Source organism: Salmo salar, chromosome 11 (genome assembly GCF_965601325.2).
Source record: "Salmo salar chromosome 11, fSalSal1, whole genome shotgun sequence".
Classification (NCBI taxonomy): Eukaryota; Metazoa; Chordata; class Actinopteri; order Salmoniformes; family Salmonidae; genus Salmo; species Salmo salar.
Genome location: NC_138301.1, coordinates 123,620,590 through 123,639,877, shown reverse-complemented (window position 1 = coordinate 123,639,877; position 19,288 = coordinate 123,620,590). Strand labels below are relative to the sequence as shown.

Below are 19,288 nucleotides of genomic sequence, written 5' to 3'. Positions count from 1 at the left end.
TATATATCTACCTGATCTGTCCTGACCGTTACAGCTAGAGGTTAGGGGAAGTGTTTATCTATATATTATATATCTACCTGATCTGGTTACAGCTAGAGGTTAGGGGAAGTGTTTATCTATATATTATATATCTACCTGATCTGTCCTGACCGTTACAGCTAGAGGTTAGGGGAAGTGTTTATCTATATATTATATATCTACCTGATCTGTCCTGACCGTTACAGCTAGAGGTTAGGGGAAGTGTTTATCTATATATTATATATCTACCTGATCTGTCCTGACCGTTACAGCTAGAGGTTAGGGGAAGTGTTTATCTATATATTATATATCTACCTGATCTGTCCTGACCGTTACAGCTAGAGGTTAGGGGAAGTGTTTATCTATATATTATATATCTACCTGATCTGTCCTGACCGTTACAGCTAGAGGTTAGGGGAAGTGTTTATCTATATATTATATATCTACCTGATCTGTCCTGACCGTTACAGCTAGAGGTTAGGGGAAGTGTTTATCTATATATTATATATCTACCTGATCTGTCCTGACCGTTACAGCTAGAGGTTAGGGGAAGTGTTTATCTATATATTATATATCTACCTGATCTGTCCTGACCGTTACAGCTAGAGGTTAGGGGAAGTGTTTATCTATATATTATATATCTACCTGATCTGTCCTGACCGTTACAGCTAGAGGTTAGGGGAAGTGTTTATCTATATATTATATATCTACCTGATCTGTCCTGACCGTTACAGCTAGAGGTTAGGGGAAGTGTTTATCTATATATTATATATCTACCTGATCTGTCCTGACCGTTACAGCTAGAGGTTAGGGGAAGTGTTTATCTATATATTATATATCTACCTGATCTGTCCTGACCATTACAGCTAGAGGTTAGGGGAAGTAGTACCAGTACCTAGTCTACAGTTGAAGTTGGAAGTTTACATACACCTTAGCCAAATACATTTCAACTCAGTTTTTCACAATTCCTGACATTTAATCAGAGTAAAAATTCCCTGTCTTAGATCAGTTAGGATCACCACTTTTATTTTAAGAATGTGAAATGTCAGAATAATATTAGAGAGAATGATTTATTTCAGCTTTTATTTCTTTCATCACATTCCCAGTGGGTCAGAAGTTTACATACACTCAATTAGTATTTGGTAGCATTGCCTTTAAATTGTTTAACTTGGGTCAAATGTTTCGGGCAGCCTTCCACAAGCTTCCCACAATAAGTTGGGTGAATTTTGGCCCATTCCTCCTGACAAAGCTGGTGTAACTGAGTCAGGTTTGTAGGCCTCCTTGCTCGCATTCGCTTTTTCAGTTCTTCCCACAAATGTTCTATAGGATTGAGGTCAGGGCTTTGTGATGGCCTCTCCAATGCCTTGACTTTGTTGTCCTTAAGTCATTTTGCCACAACTTTGGAAGTATGCTTGGGGTCATTGTCCATTTGGAAGACCCATTTGCGACCAAGCTTTAACTTCCTGACTGATGTCTTCAGATGTTGCTTCAATATATCCACATAATTTCCCTGCCTCATGATGCCATCTATTTTGTGAAGTGCACCAGTCCCTCCTGCAGTAAAGCACCCCCACAACATGATGCTGCCACCCCCGTGCTTCATGGTTGGGATGGTGTTCTACGGCTTGCGAGCCCCTTTTTTCTCCAAACATAACGATGGTCATTATGGCCAAACAGTTCTATTTTTGTTTCATCAGACCAGAGGACATTTCTCCAAAAAGTACGATCTTTGTCCCCATGTCCAGTTGCAAACCGTAGTCTGGCTTTTTTATGGCAGTTTTGGAGCAGTGGCTTCTTCCTTGCTGAGCGGCCTTTCAGGTTATGTCGATATAGGACTAGTTTTACTGTGGATATAGATACTTTTGTACCTGTTTCCTCCAGCATCTTCACAAGGTCCTTTGCTGTTGTTCTGGGATTGATTTGCACTTTTTGCACCAAAGTACGTTCATCTCTAGGAGACAGAACGCGTCTCCTTCCTGAGCGGTATGACGGCTGCGTGGTCCCATGGTGTTTATACTTGTGTACTACCACCGTTACAGCTAGAGGTTAGAGGAAGTGTTTATCTATATATGATATATCTGTGCCGTTGTGATGATTGCTTTACTCCTAAAGGTTCATCGTTGGGAAGGAGGAGATTCCAACGCACTCCAACCTGTCTGAGCACAGCTTTCCACAACCCCCAGACACATCCGTCAACACAGAGTCACAGAGGTCAACAGGAAGCCCAGCATCTGGCAGGAAGTCCCTCATCACCCTCACCAGGAGACTGCTAGAATCTATGTGAGGACAACACGCACAGTAACGTTTGCGCACACACACACACACACACAGTAACATTTACAAGCACACACACACAGTAACATTTACAAGCAAACACACACACACACACACAGTAACGTTTACACACACAGAGTTGTAGTGACCGTGTTGTTTGTCTCCAGATGCAAGCATGGACCCAGACATAGATGCTGTAAACACTACCAGGACAACTGCATAGCCTACTGCGTCAAGGTGAGATACCTGTCACTACCAGGACAACTGCATAGCCGACTGCGTCAAGGTGAGATACCTGTCACTACCAGGACAACTGCATAGCCTACTGCGTCAAGGTGAGATACCTGTCACTACCAGGACAACTGCATAGCCGACTGCGTCAAGGTGAGATACCTGTCACTACCAGGACAACTGCATAGCCTACTGCGTCAAGGTGAGATACCTGTCACTACCAGGACAACTGCATAGCCTACTGCGTCAAGGTGAGATACCTGTCACTACCAGGACAACTGCATAGCCTACTGCGTCAAGGTGAGATACCTGTCACTACCAGGACAACTGCATAGCCTACTGCGTCAAGGTGAGATACCTGTCAGGTGCTGTGAGGAAGGAAAAACATTCCCTGAAAAGTATTTTTTGGATATTTGATCTTAATTTCAACACGATTGACAGTAAAGAAAAAACCTAATTTAACAAATACACTTTGCAATCATTTATGTAGAAATCCAGGTTTGTACACCCCTATCTTTATCATAGAATCAGATGCACCAAAATAGGTGATAGGAATCATTAGAGAGTAATTTGGAGGGTCCAGTCTTCCATGAAGATCAGAACCTGGGTTTGGATTGGTAGGGTCCAGCCTTCCATGAAGATCAGAACCTGGGTCTGGATTGGTAGGGTCCAGCCTTCCATGAAGATCAGAACCTGGGTCTGGATTGGTAGGGTCCAGCCTTCCATGAAGATCAGAAACTGGGTCTGGATTGGTAGGGTCCAGCCTTCCATGAAGATCAGATACTGGGTCTGGTTTGGTAGGGTCCAGCCTTCCATGAAGATCAGATACTGGGTTTGGATTGGTAGGGTCCAGCCTTCCATGAAGATCAGAAACTGGGTCTGGATTGGTAGGGTCCAGCCTTCCATGAAGATCAGAAACTGGGTCTGGATTGGTAGGGTCCAGCCTTCCATGAAGATCAGAAACTGGGTCTGGATTGGTAGGGTCCAGCCTTCCATGAAGATCGGAAACTGGGTTTGGATTGGTAGGGTCCAGCCTTCCATGAACATCATAAACTGGGTCTGGATTGGTCTTAAACATACAGGTGTGTGGTAACACGTTATGCCAAGACCAAAAGAGCTCTCTGAGGCCCTCAGAATAAACATTGATGAGGCCCATGAGTCTGGGAGGAGTTACAAGCAATTTCACAGCACTGTACACTGAATGTACAAAACATTAAGGTGTCGTCGTCTCGTCCCGTCCCGTCCCCCCCCCCCCCCCTTGCCCTCAGCCTCATTTTGTCTGGGCATGGACTCCACAAGGTGTTGGAAGCGTTCCACAGGGATACTGGCCCATGTTCACTCCAATGCTTCCCCACAGTTGTGTCAAGTTGGCTGGATGTCCTTTGGGTGGTGGATCATTCTTGATACACACAGGAAACTGTTGAGTGTGAAAAACCCAGCAGCGTTGCAGTTCTTGACACAAACCGGTGCGCTTGACACCTACTACCATACCCCCCCCCTTCAAAGGCACTGAAGTCTTTTGTCTTGCCCCATTCACCCTCTGAATGAAACACATACACAATCCATAACTCAAGGCTTAAAAATCCTTCTTTAACCTGTCTCCTCCCTTTCGTCTACACTACCGTTCAAAAGTTTGGGGTCACTTAAAAATGTCCTTGTTTTTTGAAAGAAAATCACTTTTTTTTTTGTCCATTTTTAAAATAACATCAAATTGATAAAATCAAAGTTTAATTGTCACGTGTGCCGAATACAACAGGTGTAGTAGACCTCACAGTGAAATGCTGAATACAACAGGTGTAGTAGACCTCACAGTGAAATGCTGAATACAACAGGTGTAGTAGACCTCACAGTGAAATGCTGAATACAACAGGTGTAGTAGACCTTACAGTGAAATGCTGAATACAACAGGTGTAGACCTCACAGTGAAATGCTGAATACAACAGGTGTAGTAGACCTCACAGTGAAATACTGAATACAACAGGTGTAGTAGACCTTACAGTGAAATGCTGAATACAACAGGTGTAGTAGACCTCACAGTGAAATGCTGAATACAACAGGTGTAGTAGACCTCACAGTGAAATGCTGAATACAACAGGTGTAGTAGACCTCACAGTGAAATGCTGAATACAACAGGTGTAGTAGACCTCACAGTGAAATGCTGAATACAACAGGTGTAGTAGACCTCACAGTGAAATGCTGAATACAACAGGTGTAGTAGACCTCACAGTGAAATGCTGAATACAACAGGTGTAGTAGACCTTACAGTGAAATGCTGAATACAACAGGTGTAGTAGACCTCACAGTGAAATGCTGAATACAACAGGTGTAGTAGACCTCACAGTGAAATGCTGAATACAACAGGTGTAGTAGACCTCACAGTGAAATGCTGAATACAACAGGTGTAGTAGACCTCACAGTGAAATGCTGAATACAACAGGTGTAGTAGACCTTACAGTGAAATGCTGAATACAACAGGTGTAGTAGACCTTACAGTGAAATGCTGAATACAACAGGTGTAGTAGACCTCACAGTGAAATGCTGAATACAACAGGTGTAGTAGACCTCACAGTGAAATGCTGAATACAACAGGTGTAGTAGACCTCACAGTGAAATGCTGAATACAACAGGTGTAGTAGACCTCACAGTGAAATGCTGAATACAACAGGTGTAGTAGACCTCACAGTGAAATGCTGAATACAACAGGTGTAGTAGACCTCACAGTGAAATGCTGAATACAACAGGTGTAGTAGACCTCACAGTGAAATGCTGAATACAACAGGTGTAGACCTTACAGTGAAATGCTTACTTACAGGCTCTAACCAATAGTGCAAAAACATAGGTATGAGGTGAACAATAGATAAGTAAAGTAATAAAAAACAACAGTAAAAAGACAGTGAAAAATAACAGTAGAGGGGCTATATACAGTAGAGGGGCTATATACAGTAGAGGGGCTATATACAGTAGAGGGGCTATATACAGTAGAGGGGCTATATACAGTAGAGGGGCTATAATAAAACTGGCCTTCTTTAGACTAGTTGAGTATCTGGAGCATCAGCATATGTGGGTTCCATTACAGGTTCAAAATGGCCAGAAACAAAGAACTTTCTTCCGAGACTCGTCAGTCTATTCTTGTTCTGAGAAATGAAGGCTATTCCATGCGAAAAATGTCCAATAAACTGAATATCTCGTACAACGCTGTGTACTACTCCCTTCACAGAACAGCGCAAACTGGCTCTAACCAGAATAGAAAGAGGAGTGGGAGGCCCCGGTGCACAACTGAACAAGAGGACAAGTACATTAGAGTGTCTAGTTTGAGAAACAGACGCCTCACAAGTCCTCAACTGGCAGCTTCATTAAATAGTTCCCACAAAACACCAGTCTCAACGTCAACAGTGAAGAGGCGACTCCGGGATGCCGGCCTTCTAGGCAGAGTTCCTCTGTCCAGTGTCTGTGTTCTTTTCCCCATCTTAATCTTTTATTTTTATTGGCCAGTCTGAGATGTGGCTTTTTTCTTTGCAACTCTGGTCGGCTTCACAAGCGTTCCCAGAAGTCTGGTGATGTCTCAGTTTAGAAATTGAAATCGTATTGTAATACTCTGGTTTCCATGGCTACCTGATCCAGTGTTGTCTGAAGGTTATAACGACGTTATAGTAACGTTATATTAATGTTGTTTCCAGGGCTTCATCCGTATGTTCAGTGTGGGCTACCTGATCCAGTGTTGTCTGAAGGTTATAACAACGTTATAGTAACGTTATATTAATGTTGTTTCCAGGGCTTCATCCGTATGTTCAGTGTGGGCTACCTGATCCAGTGTTGTCTGAAGGTTATAACGACGTTATAATAACGTTATATTAATGTTGTTTCCAGGGCTTCATCCGTATGTTCAGTGTGGGCTACCTGATCCAGTGTTGTCTGAAGGTTCCGTCAGCGTTCCGCCAGGTCTTCACGAAGCCGTCCCGCCTCCCCTCTCTCTTCTACAACAAAGAGAACTTTCAGCTCGGTGCGTTCCTCGGCTCCTTCGTCTCTATATACAAGGTAAACGCTAGATTCAGTGTTGGGATTAGTTACTTTAAACAAAAGTCATATTGCGTATTACTCTTTTTAACTAATGACGTATTTCTCCCTGGGAAACGTAATGAGTTGCGATACCAGTTAAGAGGTTCACCGCTGTTATTCTGAAACCTGTTCTGCGATACCAGTTAAGAGGTTCACCGCTGTTATTCTGAAACCTGTTCTGCGATACCAGTTAAGAGGTTCACCGCTGTTATTCTGAAACCTGTTCTGCAATACCAGTTAAGAGGTTCACCGCTGTTATTCTGAAACCTGTTCTGCAATACCAGTTAAGAGGTTCACCGCTGTTATTCTGAAACCTGTTCTTACTCTTTTCATTTCTCTGCTTGACATGATCTAATAACTCAAGCAGAGTTTGGTAACACTTTTCTAGTTTGGCACACAGAAACTACAGGCCATGAGTAACTGGGTAAAAAAAGAATGGCTCCGATTGGCCTGTAGGTGGCTCTGATTGGCCTGTAGGTGGCTCTGATTGGCCTGTAGGTGGCTCTGATTGGCCTGTAGGTGGCTCTGATTGGCCTGTAGGTGGCTCTGATTGGCCTGTAGGTGGCTCTGATTGGCCTGTAGGTGGCTCCGATTGGCCTGTAGGTGGCTCCGATTGGCCTGTAGGTGGCTCCGATTGGCCTGTAGGTGGCTCCGATTGGCCTGTAGGTGGCTCCGATTGGCCTGTAGGTGGCTCCGATTGGCCTGTAGGTGGCTCCGATTGGCCTGTAGGTGGCTCTGTTATAAGCAGTCTCACTTAAACCCTCATATCCACCGCCCCGTTTGACCTAGAGACTTGAAACTTTGTTTTGTAGGTGTCTTTCCTCATGCTGAACAAATTTGCCTCAAGGACCCATCAGGTCTGCCTGGATAGGTTGTCCTCCATCTTGGACAGTTTGAACGTGTGAAGTGTGGTTCTCAGTGATGTGTTGGATTGACCCCAAACATACCACTTTGTATTCAGGACAGAAAGTTAATTTCTCTGCCACATTTTTTTTGTTGCTGTTTTACTTTAGTGCCTTATTGCAAACAGGATGCATGTTTTGGAATATTTTGTATTCTGTACAGGCTTCCTTATTTTACATTAGTATTGTGGAGTAACTACAATGTTGTTGATCCATCCTCAGTTTTCTCCGATCACAGCCATTAAACTCTGTAACTGTTTTAAAGTCACCATTGGTCTCTTGGTGAAAATCCCTGAGCAGTTTCCTTCCTCTCCGGCAACTGAGTTAGGAAGGGACGCCTGTAACATGTTACCCCCAACACTGTATATAATCCCTCTCTTCTTCTTCTCTATCATTCCTAGGGTCCTAAGGTACATTATATTCTCTCCTTCTCTTTCTCTCTGATCTGAACTACTCTCTCTCTCTCCCCCAGGGGACCAGCTGCTTGCTGCGTTGGGTGCGTAACCTTGATGACGAGCTCCACGCTCTCATAGCGGGTAGGTCAGTCTTTCCCGTGTCAAATCAGCTAGCTGGAAGTCTTGCCACTGTCCAATCAGCTAGCTGGAAGTCTTGCCACTGTCCAATCAGCTAGCTGGAAGTCTTGCCACTGTCCAATCAGCTAGCTGGAAGTCTTGCCACTGTCCAATCAGCTAGCTGGAAGTCTTGCCACTGTCCAATCAGCTAGCTGGAAGTCTTGCCACTGTCCAATCAGCTAGCTGGAAGTCTTGCCACTGTCCAATCAGCTAGTCATCGGTTACAGAGTCCAGCAATGCATTCATTTCTGTTTCTGTTTTCGTCCCATTTGAATCTCCTCTTTCTCTCCCTCTCTCCTCTTTCTCTCCCTCTCTCCTCTTTCTCTCCATCTCTCCTCTTTCTCTCCCTCTCTCCTCTTTCTCTCCCTCTCTCCTCTTTCTCTCCCTCTCTCCTCTTTCTCTCCCTCTCTCCTCTTTCTCTCCCTCTCTCCTCTTTCTCTCCCTCTCTCCTCTTTCTCTCCCTCTCTCCTCTTTCTCTCCCTCTCTCCTCTTTCTCTCTCTCCCTCTCTCCTCTTTCTCTCTCTCCCTCTCTCCTCTTTCTCTCTCTCCCTCTCTCCTCTTTCTCTCTCTCCCTCTCTCCTCTTTCTCTCTCTCCCTCTCTCCTCTTTCTCTCTCTCCCTCTCTCCTCTTTCTCTCTCTCCCTCTCTCCTCTTTCTCTCTCTCCATCTCTCCTCTTTCTCTCTCTCCATCTCTCCTCTTTCTCTCTCTCCATCTCTCCTCTTTCTCTCTCTCCATCTCTCCTCTTTCTCTCTCTCCATCTCTCCTCTTTCTCTCTCTCCATCTCTCCTCTTTCTCTCTCTCCATCTCTCCTCTTTCTCTCTCTCCATCTCTCCTCTTTCTCTCTCTCCATCTCTCCTCTTCTCTCTCTCTCCCTCTCTCCTCTATCTCTCTCTCTCTCTCCATCTCTCCTCTTTCTCTCTCTCCATCTCTCCTCTATCTCTCTCTCCCTCTCTCCTCTTCTCTCTCTCTCCCTCTCTCCTCTCTCTCTCTCTCTCTCTCCTCTCTCCTCTCTCTCTCCCTCTCTCCTCTTTCTCTCCCTCTCTCCTCTTTCTCTCCCTCTCTCCTCTTTCTCTCCCTCTCTCCTCTTTCTCTCCATCTCTCCTCTTTCTCTCTCTCTCCATCTCTCCTCTTTCTCTCCCTCTCTCCTCTTTCTCTCTCTCTCCATCTCTCCTCTTTCTCTCCCTCTCTCCTCTTTCTCTCTCACTCCATCTCTCCTCTTTCTCTCCCTCTCTCCTCTTTCTCTCCCTCTCTCCTCTTTCTCTCCCTCTCTCCTCTTTCTCTCCCTCTCTCCTCTTTCTCTCCCTCTCTCCTCTTTCTCTCCATCTCTCCTCTTCTCTCCATCTCTCCTCTTTCTCTCTCCTCTTTCTCTCCCTCTCTCCTCTTTCTCTCTCTCTCCTCTCTCCTCTTTCTCTCCTCTTTCTCTCTCTCCCTCTCTCCTCTTTCTCTCTCTCCCTCTCTCCTCTTTCTCTCCATCTCTCCTCTTTCTCTCCCTCTCTCCTCTTTCTCTCTCTCTCCTCTTTCTCTCCATCTCTCCTCTTTCTCTCCATCTCTCCTCTTTCTCTCCATCTCTCCTCTTTCTCTCTCTCTCTCCTCTTTCTCCCTCTCTCCTCTTTCTCTCCATCTCTCCTCTTTCTCTCCCTCTCTCCTCTTTCTCTCCATCTCTCCTCTTTCTCTCCCTCTCTCCTCTTTCTCTCCATCTCTCCTCTTTCTCTCCCTCTCTCCTCTTTCTCTCCCTCTCTCCTCTTTCTCTCCCTCTCTCCTCTTTCTCTCCCTCTCTCCTCTTCTCTCTCTCCTCTCTCCTCTTTCTCTCCCTCTCTCCTCTTTCTCTCCCTCTCTCCTCTTTCTCTCTCTCCCTCTCTCCTCTTTCTCTCCCTCTCTCCTCTTTCTCTCTCTCCCTCTCTCCTCTTTCTCTCTCTCCCTCTCTCCTCTTTCTCTCCCTCTCTCCTCTTTCTCTCTCTCCCTCTCTCCTCTTTCTCTCTCTCCCTCTCTCCTCTTTCTCTCTCTCCCTCTCTCCTCTTTCTCTCTCTCCCTCTCTCCTCTTTCTCTCTCTCCCTCTCTCCTCTTTCTCTCTCTCCCTCTCTCCTCTTTCTCTCTCTCCATATCTCCTCTTTCTCTCTCTCCATCTCTCCTCTTTCTCTCTCTCCATCTCTCCTCTTTCTCTCTCTCCATCTCTCCTCTTTCTCTCTCTCCATCTCTCCTCTTTCTCTCTCTCCATCTCTCCTCTTTCTCTCTCTCCATCTCTCCTCTTTCTCTCTCTCCCTCTCTCCTCTTTCTCTCTCTCCATCTCTCCTCTTTCTCTCTCTCCATCTCTCCTCTTTCTCTCTCTCCCTCTCTCCTCTATCTCTCTCTCCCTCTCTCCTCTCTCTCCATCTCTCCTCTCTCTCCTCTCTCTCTCCCTCTCTCCTCTCTCTCTCCCTCTCTCCTCTTTCTCTCCCTCTCTCCTCTTTCTCTCCCTCTCTCCTCTTTCTCTCCCTCTCTCCTCTTTCTCTCCCTCTCTCCTCTTTCTCTCCATCTCTCCTCTTTCTCTCTCTCTCCATCTCTCCTCTTTCTCTCCCTCTCTCCTCTTTCTCTCTCTCTCCATCTCTCCTCTTTCTCTCCCTCTCTCCTCTTTCTCTCTCACTCCATCTCTCCTCTTTCTCTCCCTCTCTCCTCTTTCTCTCCCTCTCTCCTCTTTCTCTCCCTCTCTCCTCTTTCTCTCCATCTCTCCTCTTTCTCTCCATCTCTCCTCTTTCTCTCTCCTCTTTCTCTCTCTCTCCCTCTCTCCTCTTTCTCTCCCTCTCTCCTCTTTCTCTCCTCTTTCTCTCTCTCCCTCTCTCCTCTTTCTCTCTCTCCCTCTCTCCTCTTTCTCTCCATCTCTCCTCTTTCTCTCCCTCTCTCCTCTTTCTCTCTCTCTCCTCTTTCTCTCATCTCTCCTCTTTCTCTCCATCTCTCCTCTTTCTCTCCATCTCTCCTCTTTCTCTCTCTCTCTCCTCTTTCTCCCTCTCTCCTCTTTCTCTCCATCTCTCCTCTTTCTCTCCTCTCTCCTCTTTCTCTCCATCTCTCCTCTTTCTCTCCCTCTCTCCTCTTTCTCTCCATCTCTCCTCTTTCTCTCCATCTCTCCTCTTTCTCTCCCTCTCTCCTCTTTCTCTCCCTCTCTCCTCTTTCTCTCCCTCTCTCCTCTTTCTCTCCCTCTCTCCTCTCTCTCTCCATCTCTCCTCTCTCTCTCCATCTCTCCTCTCTCTCTCCATCTCTCCTCTCTCTCTCCATCTCTCCTCTCTCTCTCCATCTCTCCTCTCTCTCTCCATCTCTCCTCTCTCTCTCCCTCTCTCCTCTTTCTCTCTCCCTCTCTCCTCTTTCTCTTTCTCTCTCTCCCTCCATCTCTCCTCTTTCTCTCTCTCTCTCTCCCTCCATCTCTCCTCTTTCTCTCTCTCTCTCTCCTCTTTCTCTCTCTCTCCATCTCTCCTCTTTCTCTCCTCTTTCTCTCCTCTCTCCTCTTCTCTCTCACTCCCTCTCTCCTCTTTCTCTCCCTCTCTCCTCTTTCTCTCCCTCTCTCCTCTTTCTCTCCCTCTCTCCTCTTTCTCTCTCACTCCCTCTCTCCTCTTTCTCTCCCTCTCTCCTCTTTCTCTCTCACTCCCTCTCTCCTCTTTCTCTCCCCTCTTTCTCTCCTCTCTCCTCTTTCTCTCCCTCTCTCCTCTTTCTCTCCCTCTCTCCTCTTTCTCTCCCTCTCTCCTCTTTCTCTCCCTCTCTCCTCTTTCTCTCCCTCTCTCCTCTTTCTCTCCCTCTCTCCTCTTTCTCTCTCTCTCCCTCTCTCCTCTTTCTCTCTCTCTCCCTCTTTCTCTCTCTCCCTCTCTCCTCTTTCTCTCTCTCCCTCTCTCCTCTTTCTCTCCCTCTCTCCTCTTTCTCTCCTCTTTCTCTCCCTCTCTCCTCTTTCTCCCTCTCCTCTTTCTCTCTCTCTCCTCTTTCTCTCCATCTCTCCTCTTTCTCTCCATCTCTCCTCTTTCTCTCCCTCTCTCCTCTTTCTCTCCCTCTCTCCTCTTTCTCTCCCTCTCTCCTCTTTCTCTCCCTCTCTCCTCTTTCTCTCCCTCTCTCCTCTTTCTCTCCCTCTCTCCTCTTTCTCTCCTCTTTTCTCTCCTCTTTCTCTCCCTCTCTCCTCTTTCTCTCCTCTTTCTCTCCTCTTTCTCTCCATCTCTCCTCTTTCTCTCCATCTCTCCTCTCTCACTCCATCTCTCCTCTCTCACTCCATCTCTCCTCTTTCTCTCTCACTCCATCTCTCCTCTCTCTCTCTCCCTCTCTCCTCTCTCTCTCTCCCTCCCTCCATCTTGATCTCTCTCTCCTCTCTTTTTCTCTCTCCCTCTTTCTCTCTCTCTCTCTCTCTCTCTCTCCCCTCCCTCCATCTTGATCTCTCTCTCTCTCTCTAGGGTTCCTGGCTGGCATGTCCATGTTCTTCTACAAAAGCACAACAATCTCCATGTACCTGTTCTCCAAGCTAGTGGAGGTGAGGTCTGTGTCCCATTCCCCTGGACACATTCACAGAGAACCTGTGGTATTGTAGGAAATTATACTACCGTTTCAGATGTGTGTGTCAGATGAAAACCACATATCTTTAATGTACTGCTGTGTCCCTCTCCAGACCATTTACTTTAAAGGCATTGAGACGGGCCACCTCCCTTACTTCTCCCAGGCTGACACCATTATCTACGCCATATCTACTGCAATCTGCTTCCAGGCTGTAAGACACACACACACACACACACACACACACACACACACACTGTTCAGTGCTGACCCTTTCTCTCTGTCTGTCTCTGTCTGTCTCTGTCTGTCTCTGTCTGTCTCTGTCTGTCTCTGTCTGTCTCTGTCTGTCTCTGTCTGTCTGTCTCTGTCTGTCTGTCTCTGTCTGTCTGTCTCTGTCTGTCTGTCTCTGTCTGTCTGTCTCTGTCTGTCTGTCTCTGTCTGTCTGTCTCGCTCTGTCTGTCTCGCTCTCTCTGTCTCGCTCTCTCTGTCTCGCTCTCTCTGTCTCGCTCTCTCTGTCTCGCTCTCTCTGTCTCGCTCTCTCTGTCTCGCTCTCTCTGTCTCGCTGTCTCTGTCTCGCTCTCTCTGTCTCGATCTGTCTCTGTCTCGATCTGTCTCTGTCTCGATCTGTCTCTGTCTCGATCTGTCTCTGTCTCGCTCTCTGTGTCCTAGGCGGTGATGGAGGTGCAGAATCTGAGACCCTCCTACTGGAAGTTTCTCCTCAGGCTGACCAAGGGCAGGTGTGTCTACTTGTTAGTAGAAACAAAACATCAAGCGGGTTTAACTCCTTTAGGAGAGCAGACGTCGTTATGTTGTCGTCCAGAGTCACTTTTATTTATTTTCCAAGCTATAGCACACAGTTTCTTTCACATACATTTGATATATATTCAGATATATTTTATTTGAAAATACAAGAAGTTGAATATTTTAACCTGTTATGGACAGACGTTCCGCTAGTAGAGCGTGGCGCGAAATACAAATACCTTACAAATGCTATAACTTCAATTTCTCAAACATATGACTATTTTACACCATTTTAAAGACAAGACTCTCGTTAATCTAACCACACTGTCCGATTTCAAAAAGGCTTTACAGCGAAAGCAAAACATTAGATTATGTCAGGAGAGTACCCTGCCAAAAATAATCACACAGCCATTTTCAAAGCAAGCATATATGTCACAAAAACCAAAACCACAGCTAAATGAAGCACTAACCTTTGATGATCTTCATCAGATGACAACCCTAGGACATTATGTTATACAATACATGCATGTTTTGTTCAATCAAGTTCATATTTATATAAAAAAACAGCTTTTTACATTAGCATGTGATGTTCAGAACTAGCATACCCCCCGCAAACTTCCGGTGAATTTACTAAATTACTCACGATAAACGTTTACAAAAAACATAACAATTATTTTAAGAATTATAGATACAGAACTCCTTTATGCAATCGCGGTGTCAGATTTTAAAATAGCTTTTCGGCGAAAGCACATTTTGCAATATTCTGAGTAGATAGCCCGGCCATCACAGACTAGCTATTTAGACACCCAGCAAGTTTAGCACTCACCAAAGTCAGATTTACTGTTAGAAAAATTGGATTACCTTTGCTGTTCTTCGTCAGAATGCACTCCCAGGACTTCTACTTCAACAACAAATGATGTTTTGGTTCCAAATAATCCATAGTTATATCCAAATAGCTCCGTTTTGTTCGTGCGTTCATGTCAGTATCCGATGGGTGAAGCGCAGGCGCATTTCGTGACAATAAATTTCAAAATATTCCATTACTGTACTTCGAAGCATGTCAAACGCTGTTTAAAATCAATTTTTATGCTATTTTTCTCGTGAAATGGCGATAATATTCCAACCGGCGACGTTATATTCATTCATAGACTGAAAGAAAACATGGAGTCTTCTTGTGCACGCGCATCTCCAGTGTCATTGTTCCCTGCCTGACCACTCACAAAAACTCCTGCTTTTTTTCGCCCAGAGGCTGCAGAGACGTCATTCCACTTTCTGGCGCCTTCTGAGAGCCAATGGAAGCCTTAGAAAATGTCACGTTACAGCAGAGATGCTGTATTTTTGATAGAGATGCCCTAGAAGGAGAACAAATTGTCAGACAGGGCACTTCCTGTATGGAATCTTCTCAGGTTTTGGCCTGCCATATGAGTTCTGTTATACTCACAGACACCATTCAAACAGTTTTAGAAACTTTAGAGTGGTTTCTATCCAAATCTACTAATTATATGCATATTCTAGTTTCTGGGCAGGAGTAGTAACCAGATTAAATCGGGTACGTTTGTTTTATCCGGCCGTGAAAATACTGCCCCCTAGCCCTAACAGGTTAGTGTATTTTGAAATGCACTCCTATGCATTTAAATACCAGATACTGAAATACACTCATACTACCCAGGTCAGGTGGGGGTGTGGTTGGTTGGGGGTTGGGGGTGTGGTTGGTGACTAAAACCCCTCCCTCTCTCTCTCCCTCTACAGGTTTGCTTTTATGAACAGGAGAGTGCTGGATGTGTTTGGGACTCAGGCCTCCAGAGACTTCCATGGATTCATGCCCAACTGGACCCCCATTACGCCACCCGGTCCCTGACCCCCATTACGCCACCCTGACCCCCGTTATGCTACCCCGTCCCTGACCCCCATTACGCTACCCCGTCCCTGACCCCCATTACGCTACCCCGTCCCTGACCCCCTTTACGCCACCCCGTCCCTGACCCCCGTTACGCCACCCTGACCCCCGTTACGCCACCCTGACCCCCGTTACGCCACCCTGACCCCCGTTACGCCACCCTGACCCCCGTTACGCCACCCTGACCCCCGTTACGCCACCCTGACCCCCGTTACGCCACCCTGACCCCCGTTACGCCACCCTGACCCCCGTTACGCCTCCCCGACCCCTGGACAGAACATCGCTCTGGGTTGACCCCACACTGTTAGAGGTCAGGGGGTCAGCCAGAGTGTGGGGGGAGGGGAGAGTCCTAAATGGCGCCCTGTTTCCTGTGGAGTGCACTACTTTTGACCAGGGGCCTGCGTAGGATAGTGCACTACATAGGGAACACATTGGCTCTCTCTTAGGACCTATGTCTGTGTGAGGACACTTCATAAGGCTGTCTTAAGGCTGTTCAACCTGTTAGAGGGCCGATGATATTGTATGTAATGTGGTGAAGGGAGAAGGTTTTGGGAAACTGCCCTCGTCGGTAGAAGTCTGGATATCTGAGTTGATTTAATATGAGCAATAGGGCTTAAACCTATCCAATATGCTATCAGATCTGCCCTGGTGAATAGAGGCTAGGGGAAGGGGGCTAGGGGAAGGGGGCTAGGGAAAGAGGCTAGAGGCTAGAGGCTAGAGGCTAGGGGCTCGGGGAAGGGGCTCGGGCTTCATTTGGGTCACTGAGTTAAGGTGGGGAGGGGGAGTTTACTGGACAGTTTTCTAGCTGTTGTCTTGGTGTTCTGTTGTGGAAACCAACCTTCTGGGGTAACACTGGCCGTGTCCCAAATTTGGCTTGCGTACTACCTACTTTAACGGCATACTGTGTATTAATCATAATATATATACTATTTAGCAGTGATGTGGTCGAGTCACTAAACGTCAAGTCCGAGTCGAGGCCCAAGTCCCTTTTTCTATATCAGGTTATTTACCCAGTCAGATATAGAGGAGTTATTCACCCAGTCAGATATAGAGGAGTTATTCACCCAGTCAGATATAGAGGAGTTATTCACCCAGTCAGATATAGAGGAGTTATTCACCCAGTCAGATATAGAGGAGTTATTTACCCAGTCAGATATAGAGGAGTTATTCACCCAGTCAGATATAGAGGAGTTATTCACCCAGTCAGATATAGAGGAGTTATTCACCCAGTCAGATATAGAGGAGTTATTTATCAGGTCAGATATAGAGGAGTTATTCACCCAGTCAGATATAGAGGAGTTATTCACCCAGTCAGATATAGAGGAGTTATTCACCCAGTCAGATATAGAGGAGTTATTTACCCAGTCAGATATAGAGGAGTTATTCACCCAGTCAGATATAGAGGAGTTATTCACCCAGTCAGATATAGAGGAGTTATTTACCCAGTCAGATATAGAGGAGTTATTCACCCAGTCAGATATAGAGGAGTTATTCACCCAGTCAGATATAGAGGAGTTATTCACCCAGTCAGATATAGAGGAGTTATTCACCCAGTCAGATATAGAGGAGTTATCTACCCAGTCAGATATAGAGGAGTTATTCACCCAGTCAGATATAGAGGAGTTATTCACCCAGTCAGATATAGAGGAGTTATTTAACGTATTGTTTAGTAAAAAAAACAAGAACGAATGCAGTAAGCACCAAGTATCAGGATGCCCGGCTCATCCTACAGAGAAGCCCCCCCCCCACCCAGCTGATTATCAACTGTCGTCAGATAAACGTCTGGAAAGACGATTCTCTTCCTCAATAACGTGCAGCGAATTCTACTAGATGAAAAGCCGAAATGAGTATAACATCCTGGTATTTAAAGTATTGTACATTTTAGAAATTTCACCGACCTATATAAAACATTTTTTTATATTTCTTTTAAATGCCTTCTGTTTAAAACACACAAGTACGGGTATTGGGACATGGCCAATCAATGGGGGCTGCAGGTAGCCTAGTGGTTAGAGTGGAGGGGCGGCGGGTAGCCTAGTGGTTAGAGTGGAGGGGAGGCAGGTAACCTAGTGGTTAGAGTGGAGGGGTGGCAGGTAGCCTAGTGGTTAGAGTGGAGGGGAGGCAGGTAGCCTAGTGGTTAGAGTGGAGGGGAGGCAGGTAGCCTAGTGGTTAGAGTGTAGGGGCGGCAGGTAGCCTAGTGGTTAGAGTGGAGGGGCGGCAGGTAGCCTAGTGGTTAGAGTGGGGGGCGGCAGGTAGCCTAGTGGTTAGAGTGGAGGGGCGGCAGGTAGCCTAGTGGTTAGAGTGGAGGGGCGGCAGGTAGCCTAGTGGTTAGAGTGGAGGGGAGGCAGGTAGCCTAGTGGTTAGAGTGGAGGGGAGGCAGGTAGCCTAGTGGTTAGAGTGGAGGGGAGGCAGGTAGCCTAGTGGTTAGAGTGGAGGGGCGGCAGGTAGCCTAGTGGTTAGAGTGGAGGTCCAGTAACCGAAAGGTTGCTAGATCGAATCCCCGAGCTGACAAGGTAAAAAATCTGTGGTTCTGCCCCTAAACAAGGCAGTTAACCCACTGTTCCCCGGTAGGCAGTCTTTGTAAATAAGAACTTGTTCTTAACTGACCCCAACCACACCCTTAACTGGTTAAATAAAGGTTTAACAATGTTTTATAAAAAAAGGGCAACACACACTTCAATTCAGCAGCACAGTAACTCCTAACCTCTCCACCAGGGGGCAGGCTTCATTCACTTCTCAATTCCACTTTCTATTTAGTCATTTATTGATGTCAGAATTCTACTTCAGTGGGAGTTCAGATTAATCCTGTGCTAAATTGAAAACTCCTTTTATAAAACATTGAACATATTCAATCGACGACTTTAATTGACTGAGTTAAAACTGTCAGGTCCCAATCCTGCTCTCTCCCTCCTCTCCCTCTCTCTCCCTCCCCTCCCTCTTCCCTCTCTCTCTCTCCCCCCTCCCTCTTCCCTCTCTCTCTCTCTCTCTCTCCCTCCTCTCCCTCTTCCCTCTCTCTCTCCTTCCCTCTCTCCTCCTTCCCTCTCTCTCTCCCCTCCCTCTTCCCTCTCTCTCTCTCTCTCTCTCCCTCCCCTCCCTCCTCTCCCTCTTCCCTCTCTCTCTCTCTCCCTCCTCTCCCTCTCTCTCTCCCTCCTCTCCCTCTCTCTCTCCCTCCCCTCCCTCCTCTCCCTCTTCCCTCTCTCTCTCTCCCCTCCCTCTTCCCTCTTCTCTCTCTCTCCCTCCTCTCCCTCTCTCTCTCCCTCCCCTCCCTCTCTCTCTCCCTCCTCTCCCTCTTCCCTCTCTCTCTCTCCCTCCCCTCCCTCCTCTCCCTCTTCCCTCTCTCTCCCTCCTCTCCCTCCCTCCTCTCCCTCCCTCTCTCTCTCCCTCTCTCTCTCCCTCCTCTCCCTCTTCCCTCTCTCTCTCTCCTTCCCTCTCTCCTCCTTCCCTCTCTCCCTCTTCCCTCTCTCTCTCCCTCTCCCTCTTCCCTCTCTCTCTCCTTCCCTCTCTCTCTCTCCTTCCCTCTCTCTCTCTCTCCTTCCCTCTCTCCTCTCTCTCTCCTTCCCTCTCTCTCTCTCCTCCCTTCCCTCTCTCCTCCTTCCCTCTCTCCCTCTTCCCTCTCTCTTTCTCCCCTCTTTTCTCGCTCTCTCTCCAGTTTGAGAGAAACTGATTGTGAAAAGCATCAAGTAACAGAAATCGCCATAGAAACATAGCAGAGCTGTTTTTAAATATAGCAATATACAGACTAATGTATGATACTGGAATATAATCTCAACATATATATAGAAATACCTGTATGACAATGTTTGTAATTTATGTATAAAATAATTCAGCAACATGTTTAGTATTTTGTTGATGTTTCCAGAAAGTGTGATGACTTTCTATTAAATATTTTGTAGAATCTTGTTGTAATGTTGTCTGTTATTTTGGTGGGGGGGATGTAAAATCCAACAGAGCATCTCCTCTGCATCCGTGGAGCTCATGTCCAACAGGGGGAAAACATCTGGTGGCGGAGTGATATTACAAACAGAGGGTGTCTGGAATCAGTCATAGATCTACATGCCACATCCTGCCTTTTTGGGGGCCTTTTTGGGGCCACTTAAACCCCCCCA

At 46.5% G+C, this 19,288-nt stretch overlaps 1 protein-coding gene across 2 annotated transcripts in view; it reads left to right on the top strand.

Moving 5' to 3' along the window:
- Positions 1–19,077, top strand: part of tmem135 (transmembrane protein 135) — a 40,987-nt gene extending 21,910 nt beyond the window's left edge. Inside the window, exons 7-14 of one of the 2 annotated variants that reach the window (XM_045690270.2) lie at positions 2,131–2,298; positions 2,460–2,529; positions 6,391–6,558; positions 7,954–8,017; positions 12,451–12,527; positions 12,663–12,761; positions 13,217–13,284; positions 15,038–19,077. In XM_045690270.2, the coding sequence (XP_045546226.1) occupies positions 2,131–2,298; positions 2,460–2,529; positions 6,391–6,558; positions 7,954–8,017; positions 12,451–12,527; positions 12,663–12,761; positions 13,217–13,284; positions 15,038–15,146 (823 nt within the window). In that variant the 3' untranslated portion in view covers positions 15,147–19,077. The remainder of the gene's footprint in view (positions 1–2,130; positions 2,299–2,459; positions 2,530–6,390; positions 6,559–7,953; positions 8,018–12,450; positions 12,528–12,662; positions 12,762–13,216; positions 13,285–15,037) is intronic. The other variant, XM_045690271.2, reaches the window with a different exon arrangement.
- The last annotated feature ends 211 nt before the right edge of the window (positions 19,078–19,288 follow it).